General features: G+C 60.9%; 1 protein-coding gene across 1 annotated transcript in view; it reads left to right on the top strand.

Moving 5' to 3' along the window:
• Positions 1 to 23,024, top strand: part of JPH3 (junctophilin 3) — a 105,585-nt gene that overhangs the window by 80,698 nt on the left and 1,863 nt on the right. The window contains exons 3-4 of the mRNA XM_003820836.5: positions 10,786 to 10,910; positions 16,319 to 17,199. Of these exons, the coding sequence (XP_003820884.2) occupies positions 10,786 to 10,910; positions 16,319 to 17,199 (1,006 nt within the window). The remainder of the gene's footprint in view (positions 1 to 10,785; positions 10,911 to 16,318; positions 17,200 to 23,024) is intronic.

A 23,024-nucleotide genomic window follows, 5' to 3' on the forward strand; every position in this document is an offset into this window, starting at 1 on the left:
ATGGCCAGGGATGAAGGGCTGCGGCGTGTGGAGGGGCTGCGCCCGGAAGGAAGCGGTATGGGCCCGGAAGGAAGCGGTGTGGGCCCGGAAGGAAGCGGTGTGGGCCTGGAAGGAAGCGGTGTGGGCCCGGAAGGAAGCGGTGTGGCCGTGCGAGGATCCGCGCCTGGGAAGGAAGCGGTGTGGCCGTGCGACGGTGCCTGCGGCGTGTGGAGGGGCTGCGCCCAGGAAGGAAGTGGTGTGGCCGTGTGAGGGTCCCTGGGCTGCCACCACCTGGGGGGCTTCAGCTGCAGGAGTGATTCCTCCACAGTCTGGAGGCCTGAGGTCCAAGATCAGGGGGGTGGCGGGGGGCCGGTGCCTTCTGAGGGCCTGGAGCGGGGACCTGATCCAGGCTGCATCCCTCTGCTGGTAGCCGAGAGTCCCTGGCATCCTCCCTCAGGGTGTGTCTGTGTCCACATCTTTCCTTTCAGAAGAACATGACAGTATCCTGACCATCCCAGTCCCCAGTGTTACCTTGCCACGTAGAGAACCCTCCGGGCCGGCTGCTGTGTGTCTTGGTTCTGAGAGTGGAAGCGCGCTTTGGGGATGTGGTCCGAGTGCCCGCCTTGGGGGGCGTACCCTGCTGGCCCCTCCATCTCTCTGTCAGGCCTTTCTTCTGCCCTGGCGCGGGTGATCGGGGCTAAGCCAAGAACGGACCATGGTCTGGGAGCGCCACGTATGAGGGAGCCCTTCTCAGGTGAAGCAAAGCAGTCACACTTGACTGTCCTTGAAGTTTTTTCTGCTTGAGTGTAGCCTATTTTATTGTAAAACACAAAAACAGCGTGAAATGCAGAAGTAGCCTCCTCTTTATATGGATGCCCGTCCTGTTGGGTAAGAGCCCACCCGAATGACCTCGTCTTAACGCGGTCACCTGTCTAAGACCCTGTCCCTGAACAAGGTCCCAGTTGTGGACCTGGGGGCAGACACCACTTGTCTGTTTTGGGAGACGCGGTTCAGCCCATCACGTGTGCATCCTCCGTTGCAGAGCTGAAAGGTCTTCCTGCAGTGAGAGAAACACGCAGGTTAAAATACAGGAAGTCCACCCTGCCTTCTGGCTACAGCCACCTGCTGGCCTGATAGGCCGCATGGGGACTGTGAGCCCCTAGGTTTGAGACCCTGCCCCACCACTCACCCCCGGTGTGAGACTGGGTGTGTCCCCTTTCCACAGCCTTGTTCCTCTCATCTGTGAAATGGGCGGTGTGGCGATTCCACTCTCCCCCCGTGCTCTCCCAGTCCATTCCCGTCCTGCCACATCCTGCCACATCCGTACTACCCATTCCGTGTTCTCTGTCAGTCTGTAAATGTGACCAGCCCCTCCATCTCCAGCCTGTCCTCTGCACTCCCGTGTGGCCAGTGTCCCCTGCAATGGGTGTGGACAGGGAGACAAGTAGGTGGGGGTGGCGTGGGGTGGGAGGGGAAGCTTGAGTCCGGAGGACCTTCTGAGACCACCTGAGAAGCCTCAAGAGGGACCCCAGGCGGAGCCTGTTTCTGTTCAACGATGTCACTCCCCTTTAAAAATGTAAGGCTGGGCTGAGCGCAGTGGCTCACGCCTGTAATCCCAGCACTTTGGGAGGCCGAGGCAGGTGGATCATGAGGTCAGGAGTTTGAGACCAGCCTGGCCAAGATGGTGAAACCCCATCTGTACTTAAAAAAAAAAAAAAAAAAAATTAGCCAGGCATGGTGGCGGGCACCTGTAATCCCAGCTACTTGGGAGGCTGAGGCAGGAGAATCGCTTGAACCTGGGAGGCGGAGGTTGCAGTGAGCCAAGATCGCACCACTGCACTCCAGCCTGGGTGACAGAGTGAGATTCTGTCTCAAAAAAAAAAAAAAGAAAAAAGAAAAAGGGCCAGGTGCAGTGGCTCATGCTTATAAACCCAGCATTTGGGGAGGCTGAAGTGGGAGGGTCCATTGAGACCAGCTGGGCTGTAACATAGTGAGATCCCCTCTCTACAAAAAATGCAAATATTAGCCAGGCACTGTGGCATGTGCCTGCAGTCCTTCTGTCCATTACATAAAATGCCTCCCTGGGAGACGCCGGGGCACTGACCACACCAAGGCTGGCCAGCCGGTGCCCCAAAGGCTGGGGACTCAGTACAAGAAAACTCAAGGCCAGGCTTTTTAAAGGACGTAGACATGGGTGTGGTGCCCTGACCTGTCCAATGTGGTCTGGACTCTTGACGCCACGTCCCCAGGGCCCCAGGTGAGTAGCTCAAGTCTGGCCTTGAGTTTTCTCATCTTCAAAATGGGGGTCTTACGTTCCTCCTGGAGCTGGGGGAGAGTCAAATGGCAAATGCGTGTGGACGGTCAGAGCACAGCCAGGCTGCCCACCAGGGCTCTGCAGAGGGGCTGCGGGGCCGTCTCCCGCAGCCCCATGACACTCAGTACACGCCCAAGGAGGAGCAGTAAATGTCATTATGATTCCTACTAAAGCCAAAGGCTGACCTGTCTGCTCTCAGCCTCATCGGTGAGGGGCCCGGTGGATGAGGGCTTCTCTGGGACGCAGATGCTGAGTTCTCGTCCATGACGCCCCATGCTTCATCTCACTCCCGCGTATTGATCATTATTGAGACACGTTCGTCTCAGGCTGCAGGCATTAATGATGCATAAAAAGAGCGATGTACCGGCCAGCCGCCTGGGAAGGGCAGGCATTTGCACAGAGGGGGATCGGTCTGCATTTGCTTCTCCCTGAACTCTGGCTCTCATCCGCCAGCTTCTCTCTGAGGGAACTACCGTGATGGGCTCTGCCTTGAGGACGCCTGGTCCCCCGAGGCCCCTGCTCACAGCCAGGAGGACCCACACAGAGCGTCTGCACTCGGGCAGGCCGGGCTTCAGGAGCTTGCAGCAGGGATCCATCTCAACTCGGGGTACTCAGAGGCTTCAGGGAGAGGTGTCCTCACGGAGAGGGGAATTAGCCAGGCGGAAAGGACAAAGGCTGCCTGAAAAGAGTTCCTCCAGGAGCAGGAAGGGCCAGAGTCCTGCATGGCCGGCCGATTCCATGAGACCAGCCTTTCCTGAGCATTGAGGACCCTACAGGGGCTGGAGCTCCAGTGCTGAGACGGCCTCCGAGGTTTTGTGTAGCTTCCTGAGCGCTCGCATTGATCAGCAGAGGAGGGCACAGGATGTGGAAACACCCCAGATATGCATCCCTTTAAGAGTCTGGAGGGGCACAGCCAGAAACCACCGCCCTCATAGTGGGTGTCAGTTGGTGGCGAGTGGGGCCATAGGGCCCCTCAGTGCCCCTTTGGCCCAGGCTCTGTGCAGCCCGAGGAAGACAGGCAGGAAGTGAGATTCGAGGCCAGGCAGGAAGTGAGATTCCAGGCCAGGCAGGAAGTGTGTGATTCGAGGCCAGGCAGGAAGTGAGATTCGAGGCCAGGCAGGAAGTGAGATTCAAGGCCAGGCGTCAGCGGAGCGTTCATTTCCTACCTGGGAAGCCACCGTCCTGCCCTCAGGGAAAGAGACACAAAGAGGATCAGGAAGCAAAGGCTGCTGGGGCGTCTGAGCCTACTCCTCACTCCAGGATGCTCCGCGGGCTCCAGAACCTTCCCCTTCAGGAGATGCGGGTGGCCTTGCCTGCCTGGCTGCCCTGCACTCGGCCTTTACCCCTGTGGTGGCTCCTCCTGGGGCAGCCACTGACGTTGGTCCAGGCCGGTGCCAGGAGCAAAAGGCCCCCGGCTTCTCCCAGAACCGGGGAGATCCTGGGAGGCCTCAAGTGGGGAGGTCTCTGAAGGGGTCTTCCAGCAGGAAGGGCTGCTTGGTCTCTGCCAAGGGGGCAAAGGTCACTGCTGCAGGCTCCGGAGGGAAGGTCAGGCCCTCAGCTCTGTCTGCCCCGGTTCCTCCACCCTGAGTCTCCAGTCCTGTTCTTTCCTGTCTGGCTTTGGCCTCGGCACAGGATGCTGCCTGCTGAGTCCGGCCTTCTGGGTCCTGCCCTCCCTCTGCCCCTGGCTACAAGAGGTGGGGGTTTCCCGAAACGCTGCCGGGGAAGCCCCCTGGCTCTTACACTTCACCCTGAACCACCCCAGACTGTCGTCATCTCTTGGATGAGGCAGTGGCCTCCACAGAGTCTCCCACGGCCACGGTCTTCCCAGCTCTCTGACCCTTCGGACCTTTCAAGAATCAGCAGAGCACCCCACCCCCTGGGCTCACAGTCTCCTTGGGGCTGGTCACCAGGGGCTGTCTGCACCCCAGTCACCTGTGCTGGGTCCTCCTGGCCTGCCGGAGCCTTCTCTCCAGATCCATGCCTCCCTGTTGCACGGCTGCTTGGGGTACCTGCTGGAGATGAACTTGTAGGGAGGGAGGACGGCAGGGCTGGGCGGGGAGAGGCCGGCGTGGATCTTCACAGATGGAATTGAGTCAAGGATCTCAGGATGAGGCCATCGTGGATTATCCAGGTGTTCTGAGAAGGGAAGAGGCCGCACGGTGGCAGAGGTAGAGATGGGAGTGAGGCGGCCACAAGCCATGCCAGGAGCCCCCAGAAGCTGGGAGAGACAGGAAAGAGTCTCCCCCTGAGCCTCTGGAGGGAGCACGGCCCTGCTGACACTGGGTGGAACCTCCAGCCTCCAGAACTGTGAGAAGAGACGTTTCTGTGGTTTAGGTCACCCAGCGTGTGGTCATGCGGTTGACCACTGCAGGAGACGCATGCCCTCGCCGCCCAGACAGACCAAGCCTCACCGGGCTGGTACCTGCTGCCCAGAGAAGAGGGGCCTGGCATACCAGGCTGCGTCAGCCTTATGCCTGGCCCCAGGAGAATGTCACCGTGACCGCCCGTGTGCTGTCGAGATGAGACAGAATCCATCAGGGACACGGGCTCTCTGAGATGCATCTGGGATCACTGCGATGGAGGGTGGCACTCGGGCCTGGGACCCACCTGGGACCCACCTGGCTGCATCTGAATTGGAAAGGGCCCATGGAGATTTCAGGTGCTCCAGTGACCTGGGGGTGGGTGTCTAGTCTCCTCCGGGCCCTGGACAGCCAGTGGTCTCGTGGCTCGGTGAGAAGAGGGAACCCGATTGTCAGGGGAAATCCTGCCCCCAGCCCTGGGGTGGGCTCGGAGGCTCGGGTCAGTTCAACTTGGAAGGGAAGGTCCAGGCTGCATCGAGCTGACCCCCTGGACACCCGAAGATGGGGACGTGGGCAGGGCCAGAGCCACCATCCCACAGCTGTGAGACCCCCGTGGGGCTCGGAACCACCCGGGCTGCCAAGGTGGAGTCTGTGTGTCTTCGTTTCCTCATTTGTCAATGAGGAGTGATGCTCACTGCTGTGCCTGCATCAGAGTTGTCACGGGTGTGGAATGGGGCCTCTGGAAAGCTAGGGGCTGTCATCCAGGGCCAGCTATCACCTGAGATGTGTGGAAGACCCCTGACCCCAGGGAAGAGGATTTCCTGCTGGAGGGGAGTGGGTCAGGGCCAGTGAGAGGTGAGCAGTGACTCCAGGCCTCATCAGGAGCCGCCTCCTGACCTCTTGGCTCCCGTATCAGCTCAGCTTAGATGCCCTCTCTTCCAGGAAGCACTCCGTGATTTCACAGGTCGGGAGCCACCTCCTGACTTCTTGGCTCCCCGTCAGCTCAGATGCTCTCTCTTCCAGGAAGCACTCTGTGACTTCACAGGTCAGGAGCCATCTCCTGACCTCTTGGCTCAGGAGCTTAGATACTCTCTCTTCCAGGAAGTACTCTGTGACTTCACAGTAGTGCTCACCTGGCTGCCCTGCTCACCTGCCCCTCTGGCTTTCCCAAACCTGGGGGTGATGCTCCAGGATGGGGGCACCTCCTGGTGACCTCTGTCCACCCAGCACAAGCCTCCTCCCTCGAGAACGTCCTGGTCAGCCTTTGCCTCCCTGCAGCCCCTACTGCACCCCATCTTCTCAGCACACTTCTGTGCTTGCCGGGGACCCTGGGGCACCAGCCAGCACGGGGAGGGCCCAACAGTGTTGGATAAAGGCAGGGTGAATGGGAGGAGTTCAAGGAGAAGCCCCAGGCCTGTTCTGGCCCCTGGGTCATCAGCACAGGTGGCAGCTGGGAACACAGGGTCCGCGTGCTGTGAGGACTTGAGATGGAGGCTCTGGGACTTGCATCTTCCGGTGGATCTGAGCCAAGGAGCTGTCACTCAACAAGGAGCCATCAGTGGTGGGGAATACCACGTTCTGACCTGGGCCAGGGTGTGGGGGGCGGGGACCCCACTGTGGGGAGGTAGGCTGCAGGATCTCGTGGCCCCTCCTCCGGCAGGCAGGGAGAGTCGAGCACAGTGGAAGTGGTGCTGGCAGGGCAGGAGCCCTCAGCCCGGGAGTTGAGGAGGAGGAGGAGGAGGGCTGCATGCCGCCAGCGTGTGGCTGGGCCGGTTCCCCTGGCGTGTGGGTGAGTGGACGTGGCAGGGGGGCGGCGGGGATGGGAAGTTGGCTTCTAGCAGAGCGGCCATCCAGCAGGAGAGAGGGGCTGCCGGGCAAGGTACAGGCTGAGTACTCTGGAGTTTGCCCTTTTGGTGTTTCTCCAAGCAAGGTCCCTGCACCAGTGGGGGCCACCACCTCACTTGGGAGATAAAAGTGCAGATTCCCAGGCACCACCCAGACTTGGGGAATCAGACACTCTAGGGCTGGGTCAGGCTCTCTGGGTTTTATCCCATCCTACAAAGACCCTATTTCCAAATAAAGTCATATTCCCAGGTTCAGGATGAAGGAATATTTTAGGGGGCCACGATTTAATCCAGTGCAGGTGCTGAGGGTAGAACCAGGAGTCACCACAGGCCCCACCTGCACCTCCATCGTGTGTATCTGTGGCCTTGTCTTCCGTCGGCTACTTCTCTGTCCTCGGTACCGTCCACAGCAGAGGTGGCCTGGGCAGCGAATCCTGCCGGCATCCACTCCACTCCCAGATTGGAAGAGCCCAGGCGTCTGGCCAGCCGGCCTACGGTCAGCAGTGGCCCAGGAACTGGGCCTTTTCTTGCCTCTTGCCTCTGACTCAGAGCGGCTTGTGGGAGCCTCGCATGCAGGGCCAGGCAGGGCAAGAACGATCGTGACCTTTTCCTCCAGGGAAGGTTGCAAGAAAGGCGGGATCTGTGATGTGACTAGGTGGAGGCACTACGGAGCCACGGTGCAGGGGTGGGGGGCCCCAGGTGAGCTCAGATGCCCTCCCTGCCTGTGCCACCGTGGCCTGACTCTCCACAGGTGGGAGCCACAGGCGTCAGGAGCCATTACCCCTTGGAGAACTGGGTGCCAGGCCGAGACCTGGTGTCTCATTAATAACAAACCGCTGCAGTGCGTTTGGGAGTCTCCTCCTCCATGACATGCGCTTGTCTGGATTGGTTTTATTTTAGTGCAGGCGCCACGTCGTCTTTTTATATACGTGTGAACATATATATGTAAACACACGTATGATGTTGGTGAGTTGATGTTGGTGGTATTTTTACTAAGCAAAGATGTGGGAACCAAATGGGCCCATCCGGGGAGTTTCCCATTTGGTCCCTCGTGCTGTGTGTGGTGGGGGGCATTGTGGTTGAGGTCTGAACAGCCGGGGAGGTGAAAGACTCCGTCGTCTCCGGGAGCTTACGGGAGTGGGAGAGACGTTGACGAAATATTACCCATCGCAGGAGTCAGGTGCACACAGTGATGATAGTTCCGGAAGGTCAGGTGCGCACGGTGATGACAGTGCCGAGAGGTCAGGTGTGCGCGGTCGTGACAGTTCCTGGAGGTCAGGTGCGCGCAGTGGTGACAGTTCCTGGAGGTCAGGTGCGCGCAGTGGTGACAGTGCCGGGAGGTCAGGTGCGCGCGGTGGTGACAGTGCCGGGAGGTCAGGTGCGCGCGGTGGTGACAGTGCCGGGAGGTCAGGTGCGCGCGGTGGTGACAGTGCCGGGAGGTCGGGTGCGCGCGGTCGTGACAGTTCCTGGAGGTCGGGTGCGCGCGGTGGTGACAGTTCCTGGAGGTCGGGTGTGCGCGGTCGTGACAGTGCCGGGAGGTCGGGTGCGCGCGGTGGTGACAGTGCCGGGAGGTCGGGTGCGCGCGGTGGTGACAGTGCCGGGAGGTCGGGTGCGGGCGGTGGTGACAGTTCCTGGAGGTCGGGTGCGCGCGGTGGTGACAGTTCCGGGAGGTCGGGTGCGCGCGGTCGTGACAGTTCCGGGAGGTCGGGTGCGCGCGGTGGTGACAGTGCCGGGAGGTCGGGTGCGCGCGGTGGTGACAGTGCCGGGAGGTCGGGTGCGCGCGGTGGTGACAGTGCCGGGAGGTCGGGTGCGCGCGGTGGTGACAGTGCCGGGAGGTCGGGTGCGCGCGGTCGTGACAGTTCCGGGAGGTCGGGTGCGCGCGGTCGTGACAGTTCCGGGAGGTCGGGTGCGCGCGGTGGTGACAGTTACGAGAGGTCAGGTGCATGCGGTGATTGTTCCGGAAGGTCAGGTGCATGCGGTCATAGTTCCAGAAGGTGTCCCCGGGGCAGGATATGTTTTCCTATTTTCCTTGGCTTCCGGGGAGCTTGGAGCCTGCTTTCCTTTGGGTCCTGGGCTGATTTTCGGGCAGGAGCTGGGATGCAGTGTCCTGGGTGCTGCAGCATGGCTGAGCCTCGGATTCTCTGTCCAGGGCTAGCTGTGTTCAGACCGCGCATCTTTAGTTTTGGGGCATCGCAGATCCTCCCAGAATCTGATCAAAGCCGTGGACCCTCTGCTTGTGGCGGGGGGTCATGCAGAAAACTTTGAGTACAGTTTCAGGGGATGCACAGACCACCCAAAGGCCCGGAATCGGAGCCCCCACAAGATAGGGGGTGTGCTCTCTGGGCCAGCGTTTGGAGCACTCTCTGGCTCTTGGAGCCCTGGTGGGGCATTCCCAGCAGCTTGCTTCATTTCCTGGACACGTGTTCTTGGCTGTGGTTTATATTACTGTCTGTATGTAAATGTCATAGGTTTATTTTCTTTTAGTAAAATTGTTCCTAGTTAGCACAGTGGAATCTTGAAACAAGAAAGCCGTCTTTCATGAACAGTGTGTGGTTTCCAGACTTAGCCCATGGAGTTGGAGTGACAGGTATGGCAGAGATCGGGGGTCAGGCTGCGTAGAAGGTGTTTGCGCCCCCTAGGTGCAGGTGTTAATCCTCACCCCCAGGGCGATGGTGCTAGGATGTGGGGCCTTTGGGAGGTGATGGGGCTGAGGACGGAGCCTCATAGTGGGGATTAGTGCTCTGATGAAAGAGGCCTCAGAGGGCACCCTCGCCTCTTCTACCATGTGAGGACCCAGCAGGAAGGTGCTGTCCAGGACCCAGAAAGTGGGTCCTCTGCAGACACCAAATCTGCTGGCACCTTGATCTTGGACTTCCAGCCTCCGGAACTGGGGGAAAGCAATGTCTGCTGTTGATGAGCCGCCCAAGCTGCGGTGCTTTGTTGCAGCCCGAACAGGCTAAGTCAGGAACCGTGAGCAGGAAACCTCCCAGGGAGTCTGCTCCGAGGGGGGATTGGTCGTGGGGGAATGGGTCATTGTGCCTCAGTTTCCCCGATGTTGGGGAAGTGGTGCCCATGGCCACTGGCAGGCCCCCCCGGGGGCCAGCACACCAGGTAGGAAGAAATGCAAGCCCCAGGCTGCTGAGATGCACAGAGCCCCACATTCTGCCTTCAGGACGTCTGTCTAGTCTCTTGTTTTACAAAGGGTGGGCAGGTCCCCTGCAGGACTCAGCAGAGGGAGAGACACAGTCAGGGAGCGGCCAGAGGGGTGACGTGCCCAGCTGCCCACAGATACAATGGCTCCTTCGTGTCACACATGGGTGTCGGCGTCATCTTTCGGCTGGGTGAGGGAACTGCCCAGCTGCCCAAGCCCTGGGGTCCCAAGTCAGAGTTGCTGGGATTACTGGGCAGGGAGGTGGTCCCACAACCCAGACCGGGGCAGTGGCAGGAAGCACAGACACACACAGCACAGCGGGCCGGCACCGCCGGGGTGGGTTGTCTGGGCTTGGACTCTTTCTGTGCACATGCTGATGTTTGTCAATAATAAGAACAGAAACATTTTCTTTTCTTTTTTTTTTTTTTTTGAGATGGAGTCTTGGTCTGTCACCCAGGCTGGAGTGCAATGGCATGATCTCCGCTCACTGCAACTTCCGCCTCTCAGGTTCAAGCAATTCTCCTTCCTCAGCCTCCTGAGTAGCTGGGATTACAGGCACGTGCCACAACACCCGGCTAATTTTTGTAATTTTTAGTAGAGACGGAGTTTCACCGTGTTGTTCAGGCTGGTCTTGAACTCCTGACCTCATGATCTGCCCGCCTCAGCCTCCCAAAGTGCTGGGATTACAGGCGTGAGCCACCGTGCCCAGCCCCCCCCCCTTTTTTTTTCCTTGAGACAGAGTCTTGCTCTATTACCCAAGCTGGAGTGCAGTGACGTGATCTCAGCTCACTGCAACCTCTACCTCCCAGATTCAAGCAATCCTCCTGCCTCAGTCTCCCGAGTAGCTGGGACCACAGATGCGTGCTATCACACCCAGCTAATTTTGTATTTTTGGCAGAGACAGGGTTTTGCCATGTTGCCCAGGCTGGTCGTGAACGCCTGAGCTCAAGCGATCTTCCTGCCTTGGCCTCCCAAAGTGCTGGGATTACAGGCGTGAGCCACCATGCCCTGCCCAGAGGTGTTTTCAAGCATGTCCTGTGCACTGGGCCTGGTTGGTTGATGCTCAGCGATGTTTATTGAATGAATGAATGAATGAACAAGATCCAGAAGTCTGAGGGTAAACACGGGGTGCCAGCATCTTGTCTTAGCCCAGCCCGTGCCTCCTGCCCCCCTCACGCTCCTCCCTGTCTCCCCCAGGACCTCCCACTCTCGGGCAAAGGCCGAGGCAGCCCTCACGGCGGCTCAGAAAGCCCAGGAGGAGGCGCGGATCGCCAGGATCACTGCCAAAGAGTTCTCCCCTTCCTTCCAGCACCGGGAAAACGGTGAGTCTCGCCCGGCCTGATACTGGCATCGTGGGGAGGGGGTGCGTGGATGGCTGGGCAGTCCTGGCAGCAGATGCGTTCTCCAGGGTGGGTAGGCTTAGATGGGCTCGGCCCCAGCTGCTCCCCTGCCCGGTGTCTGCCTCTCCCGCCGAAGGTGCCTGTTTGTGCCGAGGCCTGGCCTGGCTCCCCGGGACACAGGACATGTGTCTTGGCAGGTCTCTCCCATTCCCACAGCCCTTGGGGCACCGCGTGTCACTTGCCGGCTGTCCCTGACGGTGAATGCCCACCTGCCCGGCCTGTGCTGTCTGCTGCCAGCTCTCCCCCAGTGTTGTTCTAGAACCTTCTGTGATGATGGAACTGTCTGCTGGGTCCAGCGTGGCAGCCATTAGCTGGGTGTGTCTGCGGTCCTGGCTCTTGACCTGCCTCTGATGTGAACTAACTTACGATTAAACACACCCAGTGGCTGCTGGGTTGGACAGCGTCACAAATGGCAGCTCCCACTGTGCCCCTCGGAAAGAGCTGGAAGCTGCTGCCTGATTTAGGAACCTCGTCCTCCCTTCGAGGGGGGGATCATGGGTGATACGGCCCAGTGACAGTGGCGGGGGTGTGGAGGGTGTGGGGTGGGTGGCGGAGAGGCCGTGGCCAGCTGCCTCCCATCTCCTACCTCATCTCGGAGGAAGCTTCCTCTGCACCAGGAGGCCCCAGAGAATGGGGTTAGGAGCACGCCCCCTCAACCCGAGCTCTGACCGGTGAGCGGCATTCGGATGAGGCTCTGCGCACTGGAGGTCCGCACCTGACACCACAGCCCTGAACTTGCTCGCAACACCTGCCACTCTGGCCACCAGGACAGGATGAGGAGCCCAGCCTGGGGGCTGCGGGGCTGGGGGCTCCCCTGACTGGAACGCGAGACCACATCATCTCTAGAGGTGACCGTCCGCCACCACTCCAAGACCTTGCCTTCACTGGGCGAGTGCCGGGCCCTGCAGAGCCTGCAGCTGTAGCCTGGAGGTCAGGAGGACGAGCCCCCGCACCCCCACCTCCTTGGGCAGCTTCTATTCCACTGCGTCCCCTCCACTCTCCTGGCCCCTGCAGACACACGCACCCCAAAGTGTCCAAGTGGGAGGGCCACGGGCCAAGTGCCCCTGTGGCCATTGGCATCCTCCATGGTCTCGCCCTCAGGCCCTGAGTTTCCTTCTCCCTGGGGCCCCTCCTTGCCTTGCCCACGACCAGCTGCCTGGGCTGGGAGGCGGTGGGGCGCACACTTGGGGGCACACGTGTAGTGTGCACGTGCATGTGGGGAGTGGGTGCAGTGCTGCGGGATGGACGAACGGAACAGGGATGCCGGAGAGGAAGCCAGTGCCGTCAGGGGCACCTGCCAGAACCCTGGCTGGGCCACTCCACGCAGAATGTACGTAGGACAGGATGGGATTCCACGTACCAACCCTGGCCCATGGTCGCCTCAGCTCCAGCCCTGCCTGCGACTCACATTCCACTGCCTGCGGCCTGTTTTGTTTCCTCTCAGAGCCTCAGTTCCATGTGTGAAAGGAAGGGGACCAGACAGGGAACATTGAAGGCTCCATCCTGTGCCAAATCCCCAAAGAGACACATCCACCGGAAGCTCCCAACGTGACTTATTTTGGGGGAGGAGGGTCTGTGCAGGTGTCATTATGGAACAGACTTTGAGACAAGATCAGCCTGGATTGGGGTGAGTCCTAGATCCCCGCGGTGTCCTTAGAAGAGACAGAAGAGGAGGAGACAGGGGCGGATGGAGTGATATGTCAGAGATCGCTGGAGCCACTGTGGCTGGAGCGGAGACCCTGGAAGGAAGCAGCACTCCCGACACCTGGATCACGGCTTCTAACTTCCAGAAACACGAGTTTGCCTTTTGGGTGTTTCTACCCCCACCCCCGCGTGGCGCTTTACTGCTCCAGTCCCAAGAAATGGGTGCAGGCTCCCCCACCCTGAGAATTCCAGTTAAGACTTTGGAGTCAGAGATGCTTCCTGGAGGGCTCAATCCTGGAGTCAGAGGAGATGCTTCCCAGAGGGCTCAGTCCTGGAGTCAGAGATGCTTCCCAGAGGGCTCAGTTCTGGAGTCAGAGATGCTTCCCAGAGGGCTCAGTCCTGGAGTCAGAGATGCTTCCCGGAGGGCTCAGTCCTGGAGTCAGAGACGCTTCCTGGAGGGCTCAGTCCTGGAGTCAGAGATGCTTCCTGGAGGGCTCAGTCCTGGAGTCAGAGATGCTTCCCAGAGGGCTCAGTCCTGGAGTCAGAGATGCTTCCTGGAGGGCTCAGTCCTGGAGTCAGAGATGTTTCCCAGAGGGCTCAGTCCTGGAGTCAGAGGAGATGCTTCCTGGAGGGCTCAGTCCTGGAGTCAGAGGAGATGCTTCCCAGAGGGCTCAGTCCTGGAGTCAGAGATGCTTCCTGGAGGGCTCAGTCCTGGAGTCAGAGATGTTTCCCGGAGGGCTCAGTCCTGGAGTCAGAGGAGATGCTTCCTGGAGGGCTCAGTCCTGGAGTCAGAGGAGATGCTTCCTGGAGGGCTCAGGTCCCTGCAGGAGGGGCCTTGGGCTGACCTTTTAAGTCCTGAAGCTGCCTCCTCAGTCAGTTCTTGTCTTCATGATACAGATGCAGGCCCCTGTGGGGGCCACTGTGATGGAGAGACGGGGCCGCTGCTGCCTCACTGGTGGGAGTCCAGTCCTCGAGGGTCTGGCCAAGTTGGCCTCACCTCCAGCTGCTGCACCTTGGAGCCTGGCTCACTCTGAGCACCTCGGTCCGATCTGCCACCTCTTTGGGTGGCGCCCCGGGGCCTTCTCTGAGCAGCATCTTCCCCGGAGGGGGCATTGGGACCGTGTGTGTTTTACAAGCGCTGGGACTGGCATGAGATTTGATCCAAGCGTTTCTTGTTTCCGCCTATGGATGCATTCAGGATCAGTGTTCCCAGACCAGGCACCCCGGGGCCTTCTCGGCTGCTGGGGATGGGTGGGGCCGGGGGAAGCTGTCCAGGTCCTTCCTCAGTCGTCCTCACAGCCAGGAGCTGAGGTCACCAATGACAGATGACAGAACAGAGCCTCCAAGAGGGGAACAGGGTTGCCAGAGCACTCAGGCAGGACGTGGTGGAATCAGGATTTAAAACGAGGCTCTGAAGCCTGGGCCATGCCGGCTTCTAGAAGCAAACCATCCAGCGCTTCAGCTGCAGAGTGGCTGGCTCCAGCCTCTTGCTGCCTGTCTGGGAGATCCCTGGCAGCCTCCCAGCCTGAGAACTCTTGACGATCAGGGTTCTGCCCAAGGCCACGTGAAGGTAGGACCATGAAGGAGCCTGGCCATGCGGTGTCCAGTGCCCAGGCCACTTCCGGTGCCATCCGTCCCCGCCCCAGAGGCAGGAGGACTGAGCGTCGGAGGCTGCAGGACGCAGGCGGCTTGAAGGCACAGGAACGGAGCTGCAGGGGCTTCATGAGGACCTGCCCTGCATCCTCACCACGAGGCTTCTAGGAACATTAACTGCTCAGCAGCTCATTCTAGCTGAGGGTGCCCTCCTGCTGGTGGTGCTGGGAGTCGGGGCCCCTCTAGCGTGGGGTCTCCTGGGCCAGCCAGGCCTGATCTCAGCAGCAGTGGGTGGACGGCCTCGTGGGAAAGGCCGGGGCGCCATCGGGGGATGGGGGGGGCCTTGATCCCAGCCTGCTAGGTCCATAGTGTCTAAAGCACAGGAATGCCAGCCCCTTGGAAGTCCCATCCTGGCCAAGGAGGAGGTACGATGTGGGTGATCCGTGGGCATGATTGGGGGCCTCTGATGGGGCCAGGGCTGCCCTCCACACAGGACCCTCACGGGGAGAGAGGTGGTGGGGCTGGGCGTCAGGTGGGTACGTGGATGTCAACGCAGTTCTACACGGACCTTCTCTGGCCCATTCCCTGCTCTGCTCGGGGGACACCCAACCAGCCCAGCCCTGTTTCTGGGGAGTGACCACAGAGAAGCAGTCATTGAGACCTCAGAGTGGCCCACCCACACCCCCGTGTGACAGGAACTCAGACTGGGGAGGGCTGGCCACCCACCCAGAGCTACCCAGCTGTGCCCCAAGCCCCATGCCAGGGCCATGGCCTCGCTCTGCTCAGCACTGCCTCTTAGACCAGCAAGGAGGAGGACGCAGCAGCCCAGCCTGGTGGCGTCGCAGCGTGCCCCGAATCTGCTTGCTAACGTCTCTTCACAAACGGAGGGCCTATCTGGTGCCACACCGAGGGTAGCCATGTCTCCCAGACCTTCTCCTGCCAAAAGGTCAGACTGGGGTACAGGCCAGGAGAATGTCCGAGCGTCAGAGACTCTAAGATGGGCAGTGGCTCTTGGTGTCCGAGCTGGTCTCATGAGGTGGCCGCCCCGGGTAGAGCTCTGCACCATTTTGGCTCGGGCAGGACGGGGATGCTGGGGGCGGGGGTCCCACTGTTCTGTGCTGAGCCTAGGACCCTACTTGGGATGAACGTGTAACTGTTCCCCGGAGGGTAAGAAGCGCCGCGTTCTTGGGTTTCTCCTAATGGAATAAAGTCTGGCATGGCTCCTGTGTCCCTGCGTTGGCAGGAAATGAGATCCCCATCAATGTTCTTGGTTCTCACCTCCTGCTGGGGGCTCACGGAGCTCCGGAGAAGTCTTGGGGCTAGTCCTACAATGCTGCCCCTCCCTATCCAGGCCTCCGGGTGGGGGCTGATGGGGACTGCGCCACCGGCAGACGACAGGGACTCTGCTGGCTGCAGAGCTGGCCCCTGGGTCCTGTGGTGACCTCCCCTTCCTGGGAGCCCCCTGCCTCTGCAGCTCTTTGGAGACCAGGGGCTTCTTGACTCCCTGCAAGTGAAGGGGAGCCCCGCCCTAGGACTTGAAGCCCCAGCAGCCTCGAAAGATGGGGAGGGAAGTCGGCTCCTGGGCTCTCACGCTGGCCCCGGCACTGGCTGTTTCTCAGCAAGACTGTCCCAGCACCCTGAGACACAGCCCCAGGCGGGTAGGGGTGTTGGCGGCCTTGCTGGGACAGCTCGGCCTCCCCAGACAGGTGGTCAGCTAGGGTGAGGGGCTTCCTCTCACCCTCAGGACAGGCGAGTCAGGGTTGGTGGGACCTGAGTCCACACCCCAGCGTCCTCACGCACTTTTCGAGCCTTGGGTCTTCCTTGTAGCCGGGGAGCTGCTGTCCGCCCCTCCTGTGGTGCCTGGGCCCAGCCAGTCTCCCTCCAAGTGTCTGTGGGGTGGGGACCACGGGGGTCCCACAGAGGGCTTTGGGAGCCACGGTCCCCACTCCCCTCCCTTGCTTGCAGCCTTTTGGTGAGTGGGAAGCTTCTCTGCTGCGGTGAGGTTCCTTCTGGCGCCCTGGCCCGGGGACTGCGGCCTCGCTGTGGAATGTGCTGGGTAACGCCGTCTGGTGTCGTCTTGTGTCCCCATACAGGGCTGGAGTACCAGAGACCGAAGCGTCAGACCTCCTGTGACGACATCGAGGTGCTGTCCACCGGGACACCCCTGCAGCAGGAGAGCCCCGAGCTGTACCGCAAGGGCACCACCCCCTCCGACCTGACCCCCGACGACAGCCCCCTGCAGAGCTTCCCCACCAGCCCCACGGCCACCCCGCCGCCCGCGCCCGCCGCCAGGAACAAGGTCGCCCACTTCTCGCGGCAGGTGTCGGTGGACGAGGAGCGGGGCGGGGACATCCAGATGCTCCTGGAGGGCCGGGCCGGGGACTGCGCCCGCAGCAGCTGGGGCGAGGAGCAGGCCGGGGGCTCCAGGGGTGTCCGCAGCAGTGCCCTGCGCGGCGGCCTGCTCGTGGATGACTTCCGCACCCGAGGTTCGGGCCGCAAGCAGCCCGGGAACCCCAAGCCGCGGGAGCGGCGGACGGAGTCACCCCCCGTGTTCACGTGGACTTCCCACCACCGGGCCAGCAACCACAGCCCCGGAGGCTCCAGGCTGCTGGAGCTGCAGGAGGAGAAGCTGAGCAACTACCGGATGGAGATGAAACCCCTGCTGAGGATGGAGACGCACCCCCAGAAAAGACGCTACAGCAAGGGCGGCGCCTGCCGGGGCTTGGGGGACGACCACCGCCCCGAGGACCGGGGCTTCGGGGTGCAGAGACTGCGGTCCAAGGCCCAGAACAAGGAGAACTTCAGGCCGGCCTCCTCCGCGGAGCCCGCCGTGCAGAAACTGGCGAGCCTGCGGCTGGGCGGGGCCGAGCCCCGGTTGCTGCGTTGGGACTTGACCTTCTCCCCGCCCCAGAAATCCTTGCCTGTCGCTCTAGAGTCCGACGAGGAGAATGGGGATGAGCTCAAGTCCAGTACGGTGAGTGGGCGGCCACCGGGCTGGTCCCAGTGGAGGCAACATCCACCTCTCCGCTGACCTGGTGTTTCCTGAGGGTTTCCAGCAAGGTCACTGCTCCCCTGTTCCTCTCCAGGGGTGGAGTAGGGTGGGGGTACAGCCGGGAGTGGTGGCCTTCAGGTCGCTGGGACCCTCCCCTAGGAAGCCAGGTGGGGCAGGTGTCACACCTCTTTCCGTGACAGGCTGCCCCCAGGTTGTCCAGAAAGCACACGAACCTCCTGGTTTCCAGGCAGCATGGGATCCCTGCGCTCCCCGCAACGTGCTCAACCCCAGCTGCTCCAAGAGTCTGTGCCCCTGGTCAGTAGCTTTGGGCCGTGAGATGACCGCTTGAGTGTCCTGTGTCCTGGATAGGAACCCAGAGGCGTAGAAACAGCTGGGGGCAAGGCTGGCCCTGGGGCTGGGAGTCAGGTCTGGGGTTGGGGGGAGCTGCCAGTCTAGGTTTCTCTCACCCATGGGGGGTGTTGGGGTTGGAGCCGGCTCCCACATGAGGCCCCCTGTGTGCAACTCACCATGAGCCTCACCCAGCACCCCCCACCCCCCCACCCTAAATTCATTCCTCCAGGGCAGGCAGCTTGGAGGGAAGAACAGCGTCCCCCGGGCTAGACTCGGCGCCAGGCTGGGGGTCCCGGGCTAGACTCGGCGCTAGGCTGGGGGTCCCGGGCTAGACTCGGCGCGAGGCTGGGGGTCCCGGGCTAGACTCGGCGCGAGGCTGGGGGTCCTGGGCTAGACTCAGTGTGCGAGGCTGGGGGTCCTGGTGCCTCACACAGGACTGGCCTCCCCTTGAAGGGACCTTCACTCTGCAAATCCCACCCTGCTCCCTTGACCAGTGCTGCAGGAATGAAGGGCTGTGGGACGGTGGCTACATAGGATCTGCGCACGGCCAGGCCCTCACCCCAGCAGGGCTCTGCTCGCTCGTGGCTGCCAGGCAGTGCGTGGTGCTGAACAGAAGTGCTGCAAGCCAGTCTGCCCCTCGGGTGTGAGCACGCAGGGGGGTGTCTGCAGGGGGCGCTCAGGGGGTGTGGGGCGGGCAGGGGGGGCCATTGGTAGGTTTATTGTCGACGCTGTGGCAGGGGTCGGTGTCTGTTCCTGCCCCTGACCTAGGGGACCTGTGGTTTTCTTCTTCTGCCAGCCCCACCCCCAGAGGAGTCATTGCGTGACACCCCTTTGAAGGGGCACGTCCTGCCGGGTGGCAATGCCTGTTTCTGCCTCTCCTTGGAACCACTGCGGACGTCTGTCTGTCCTGTTGGGTTCCTAAGATGCCTCCCCGTTCCCCAAAGCCCACAGAGAACAGCCCCTATGCTCCTGCTGGGACCAAAATACCAGCTCACACTTACAACTTGATTTTCCCCATCGCAGCCGGAGGTGTGTGCGTGCGCGGTTATTTTAGGAACAGCCAAGCAGTGGGCAGGGTGGGAGATGTAGGGACAGGTTCTATTTTTAGCCTGCTTAATGCACTGGCACTTTTGGGTGCTTTTAAATGAACCTTCCTGGGGTCAATGCATAAGCTGGGGACAAGTGCCAAGCTGGCCTCTGGGATGAGTTCACTACGTGACACGCAGGGTGCTACATGCTGCCCTGGTCCTGCCTGGTCTCCAGCTGGGGCTAATCTGGAGGTCCCGTCAGCTGCAGCATCATGTCCCACCCACCCTGGAGGATGCCAGCTGAGCTCCTTGGAAGTGGCCACCCTGGGGTACCTGGTGCTGGTGCAAACAAGGTTTCCCTCCCTGTCTCCCTCCCCACAGCTTTGGAGCTGTGTTTTCTGCCAGGTCTGTGAGGGGAGATGGTGTGTAGAGGCGCGGTCAATCCTAAGCACTGTTCCAGGCCCTGTTGGTGGGAAGGAGGAGGGGCCCGTGCCAGCCGGCATCCATGTCAGGGGACAGGTGTCAGGGCAGTCGGGTGCCAGGCTGGGCTGAGTGCGTTCAGTGCCACCCCCTCACGGGGGTACAGCTCTCTGCAGTGTCTCCCCTGGGCCACCAGCAGGGTCTGGGGTGCTGTCTTCTGGCCATCCCCCTCCACCATTCCCAACATGCTGCAGAGCTCACATGCCAGAGGCCCTGGGTCCCACTGGCCACATATGGGCCTGGGATTCTAGCCCACATAGGGTCCCACTGGCCACAGATGGGCCTGGGATTCTGGCCCGCGTAGGGCCCTGGCAATTCAGGGTAAAGTCCCTTAGGATGGAAGCATAGGTTCTCCCTACCGCTCTGCTGGTGAAGGAACTCTGGCCCTGGCTGTTTCCCTCTTGGTGAAATGATGGATATGACCTGATGGTGGGGTCCAGGGTTGGAGGATGGCTGGGGAGACAGAAGCTTCCCTCCTGCGGGCAGCCACGCCCTCGCCCACAGCGTGCGTACCTGCTTCCCGGCCCAGAGCACGGGCTGGACTGTGGCAGAAGAGGTGCCACTGACCACCCCACTCCATCCTGCTCCCCCACTGCAGGCTGAGTAACATCCAGCCCTTCCTCCTAGCTGGGCTGGGGGAACTTTGCACCAGGGGTGGCATCAGTGGGCAGGGCTGGGCCCTTGGCTGTTCTCTGCCCCCTGCAGGCTGGCCCAGCCCAACCAAGTTGTCATGGGGCCCAAGACTCACAATACACCTGCCTGAGGCCACGATGCCACGGAAAGCTGGGCTCAGGGCAGCTTGCTTTCTCTCTGGCTGAGTGGAGGCCCTTGCTGTGTCCACACCTCCACTTCCATCTGCGCCTCAGGTCCCTGATAGGCTGGGAGGTTGCGGAGGGTGTGGGCCTGGTGCTGCTGTGGCTGCAGGTGCCCGCTAGGCAGGACCTCACCCTCTGAGGACCCTCCTCTCTGAGCTGCATCCCAAGGACAGTTTACAAAGCCCTTTGCTGACTGGGGTTCAGCTTATCTGTTGAGCAAACTTTTTCTTTAAAAAGTTTCTTGGCTAGGCACGGTGGCTCACACCTATAATCCCAGGACTTTTGAGAGGCCGAGGCAGGTGGATCACCTGAGGTTATCAGTTCGAGACCAGCCTGGCCACCAGGGTGAAATCCTGTCTCCACTTAAAAATACAAAAATTAGCCGGGCATGGTGGCACACGCCTGTAATCCCAGCTACTCAGGAGGCTGAGGCACAAGAATTTCCAGAACCCACAGGAGGCAGAGGCTGCTGTGAACTGAGATCATGCCACTGCACTCCAGCCTGGGCAACAGAGCGAGACTGCATCTCAAAAGTTTCTCAAGCCAGTGTCTCTAGAGCCTGAGAGCTCCAATCCCCAGTGTGAGGAGAGGCGCTCGGGCCTGGGAGCTGATGCCCAGCATACAGTCGGGGGTGCCCCTGCCAGGTGTGGTGCAGAGCACGGCAGGGGTGTGTGAGACCTGAGGATAGCGTCTGGATGTTTCTCTCACGTTAACGGGAATGAGATAGGCTCATTGGCTGCTCATCCCCAAATCCAAATGGAAAACCGCCATTCGGGCCAGGCAGAGGCAAGTACTGCCACCCGCTGCCGTGTTGAGCCCACCATGCCGAGTGGTGTTGGCAGGGGCCTCCCGAGGAAGCTGTGCCAACGCAGGAGTGGTCAGAGCCTGTCCAGGCCACAGATGGGGCTACGATGAGCACTGCTGCCCAGGGCATGTTGGGGGCAGCTCCTGGAGACCACAGGGAGGGGAGGTGGGCACCCAGGTGTGGGCAGAACTGGACCAGGAGGAGGAGGGGCAGCAGCTTGCTCAAGGCACAGGGCCTCAGCCACAGGGTGGAAGGCTGGGAAGGGGCGAGGGTGTGATGGGTTCTGAGTGCCCCATGCAATGGCTGTTTTGGGCCACATGCTCAAGCAGGCACCCAGGGAAGACCAGCCTAGGTGCTGGGATCAGGCCCTTCAACATCACCTACGATGTTGCTTCATCAGGAGCACAGCCTGGGGAAAGAATGAAACTGACCCAGGAGACAAAAGGGTCCCCGGGCCAGACGGTCAAGCAGGAGGCTGCTTCTCTGCCGCGGGATGTGGCATCCAGGCTAGGCAAGGGAACGGCAGGCTGCCATCCCCAGAGGGAGTTCTCCGGGCAAGGCTGTGACCCCACTGGGGCTCTGAGTTTGCATCCTTCCTGTGTGGCAAGAGCAGAGCCGGCCACTGCCAGCCCATAGCTCCCACGGTGCGGCCCTGGAGAGCTGACTTCACGCGGGATGTCTGCTGTTCTTTGCGTAGCTTTAGCTTTACTGAGAGAGAAAGCGTGTACTGTTCACTTCAGGTGGCCACAGTGTACAAGTCAGGGATTTTAGTGTATTCCCAGTTGCACAGCCATCACCCCCAATTCTATCTAGATCAGCTCCATCACCTTAAACCTCAGGGCCATTGAGCAGGCACTTGCTGTCCCCTCCTCCCCCAGCTCCCGGACTCTGCTTTCTGCCTGGTGCCCAGCTTCTCACGCAGCATGCACTGCTCCTGCACTTTCTCCGTGGCATCCGCGGTTGCACGGCCCATGTCTTCCCGGCTGTGTGTTCATCCTCCACTGGACAGCTGGCTCTGCTTCCACTCCGTGGCTGTTGTGAATCCTGCTGCCGGGAGTGTGTGCACACACAAGGTTTTGAGTGGAGGCTTGACTTTGCCCTCTTAGATTTAGGCCTGGGAGTGGAACTGCTGGGTCTCTGGGGTTCTCATCAATTCTCTTCCAGTCTCTGGGAGAGGAGCCAGCAGCAGCTGCTTCCTTGTGGGTGGGGGGAAGGGGGAGGTGCGTTGTTCGGGCTCCACTCCTTAATGCAGGCCTGAGCAGCCCTCACCTGGTGCCACATGAGCTACTCAGTCTGTAACAGACCACCCCATCATGTCTTTGAAATTTGACCAGAGGCCAGACTTGGGGGCTTAAAGGACTCCATGGAAAACCAGTCTATTAACAGGGAGGGGGAGGAGAGTAGCCATCCCTGAGGAATGTGCATCCTGGGACGACCTTCAGGACAAGCCCTGGTCCATCTGTGTCGCACAGCAGCAGGATGTCAGCGTGGTAGGAAGTGGGGGGCTCCGGGGGCTCTGAGCAGCTCCTTCCCCCAGTGGGGTCCACATCTCCTTCCAGGTGGCTGTGAGATGCAGGGCGTGGTGGTGGGGGTGGGGAGAGGCAGGGGCAAGTGTCCTCTGGATGCAGACTGTGGGCAAGACTGGAGTGGGTGTCCCAGCCATTCCTGGGCTGGGGCCACCGTCCAGGAGGCGTCCATTCCCTGTGCAGCAGGTACTGTATCTGTAGGGCAGCACCCACCCCTGCCGTCCTGGGAGCTTCCCAGAGGGGCCACGCTCCCTCTCACCCCTGCCTGGTGTGAGCAGAACACAGCAGAGTGCAGGACTGCAGGAATCACTGCAGAAGGGCGCCCCCGGAAGAGGCTCTGTTGTGAGACGTGTCCTACCTGGCCCCGGCAAGCACAGGGAAGGTGGCAGCTTGGTCTGAGTGCCCAGGCTGTGTGGCTGAAGGGGGAGTCTGGCACTTGGGGCTCCAGCGGAGGCTGAGGACTTGTGAGCCACTTCAGGGAGGTGGTGGCAGCAGCACTCAGGACCGTAACCTAAATCCAAGGCAGCTCCCAATTGGACACAGTCCTCCAGAGCCAGTTGGCGTGAGGGGTTTGTTGAAGAAGGTGTGGTGAGAGGGGGTTTTGTTGAGGACACTGTGCTCATGGACTTTGGGAGTCCTCTGAGTTCCAGGGCCTCTCTGCTGGGCCGCATCTGACACTGGCCATGGCAGCCATGCAGGCACTTCTGAGATTCTGAGGTCCCAGTTCCACAGGGCAGGAGAAACCTGCTGATTGGCACAAAGGCCACACGCACTGAGACGTTTGCTTGCAGGGAGGCCTGGG

Source organism: Pan paniscus, chromosome 18 (genome assembly GCF_029289425.2).
Source record: "Pan paniscus chromosome 18, NHGRI_mPanPan1-v2.0_pri, whole genome shotgun sequence".
In the NCBI taxonomy this organism is placed as follows: domain Eukaryota; kingdom Metazoa; phylum Chordata; class Mammalia; order Primates; family Hominidae; genus Pan; species Pan paniscus.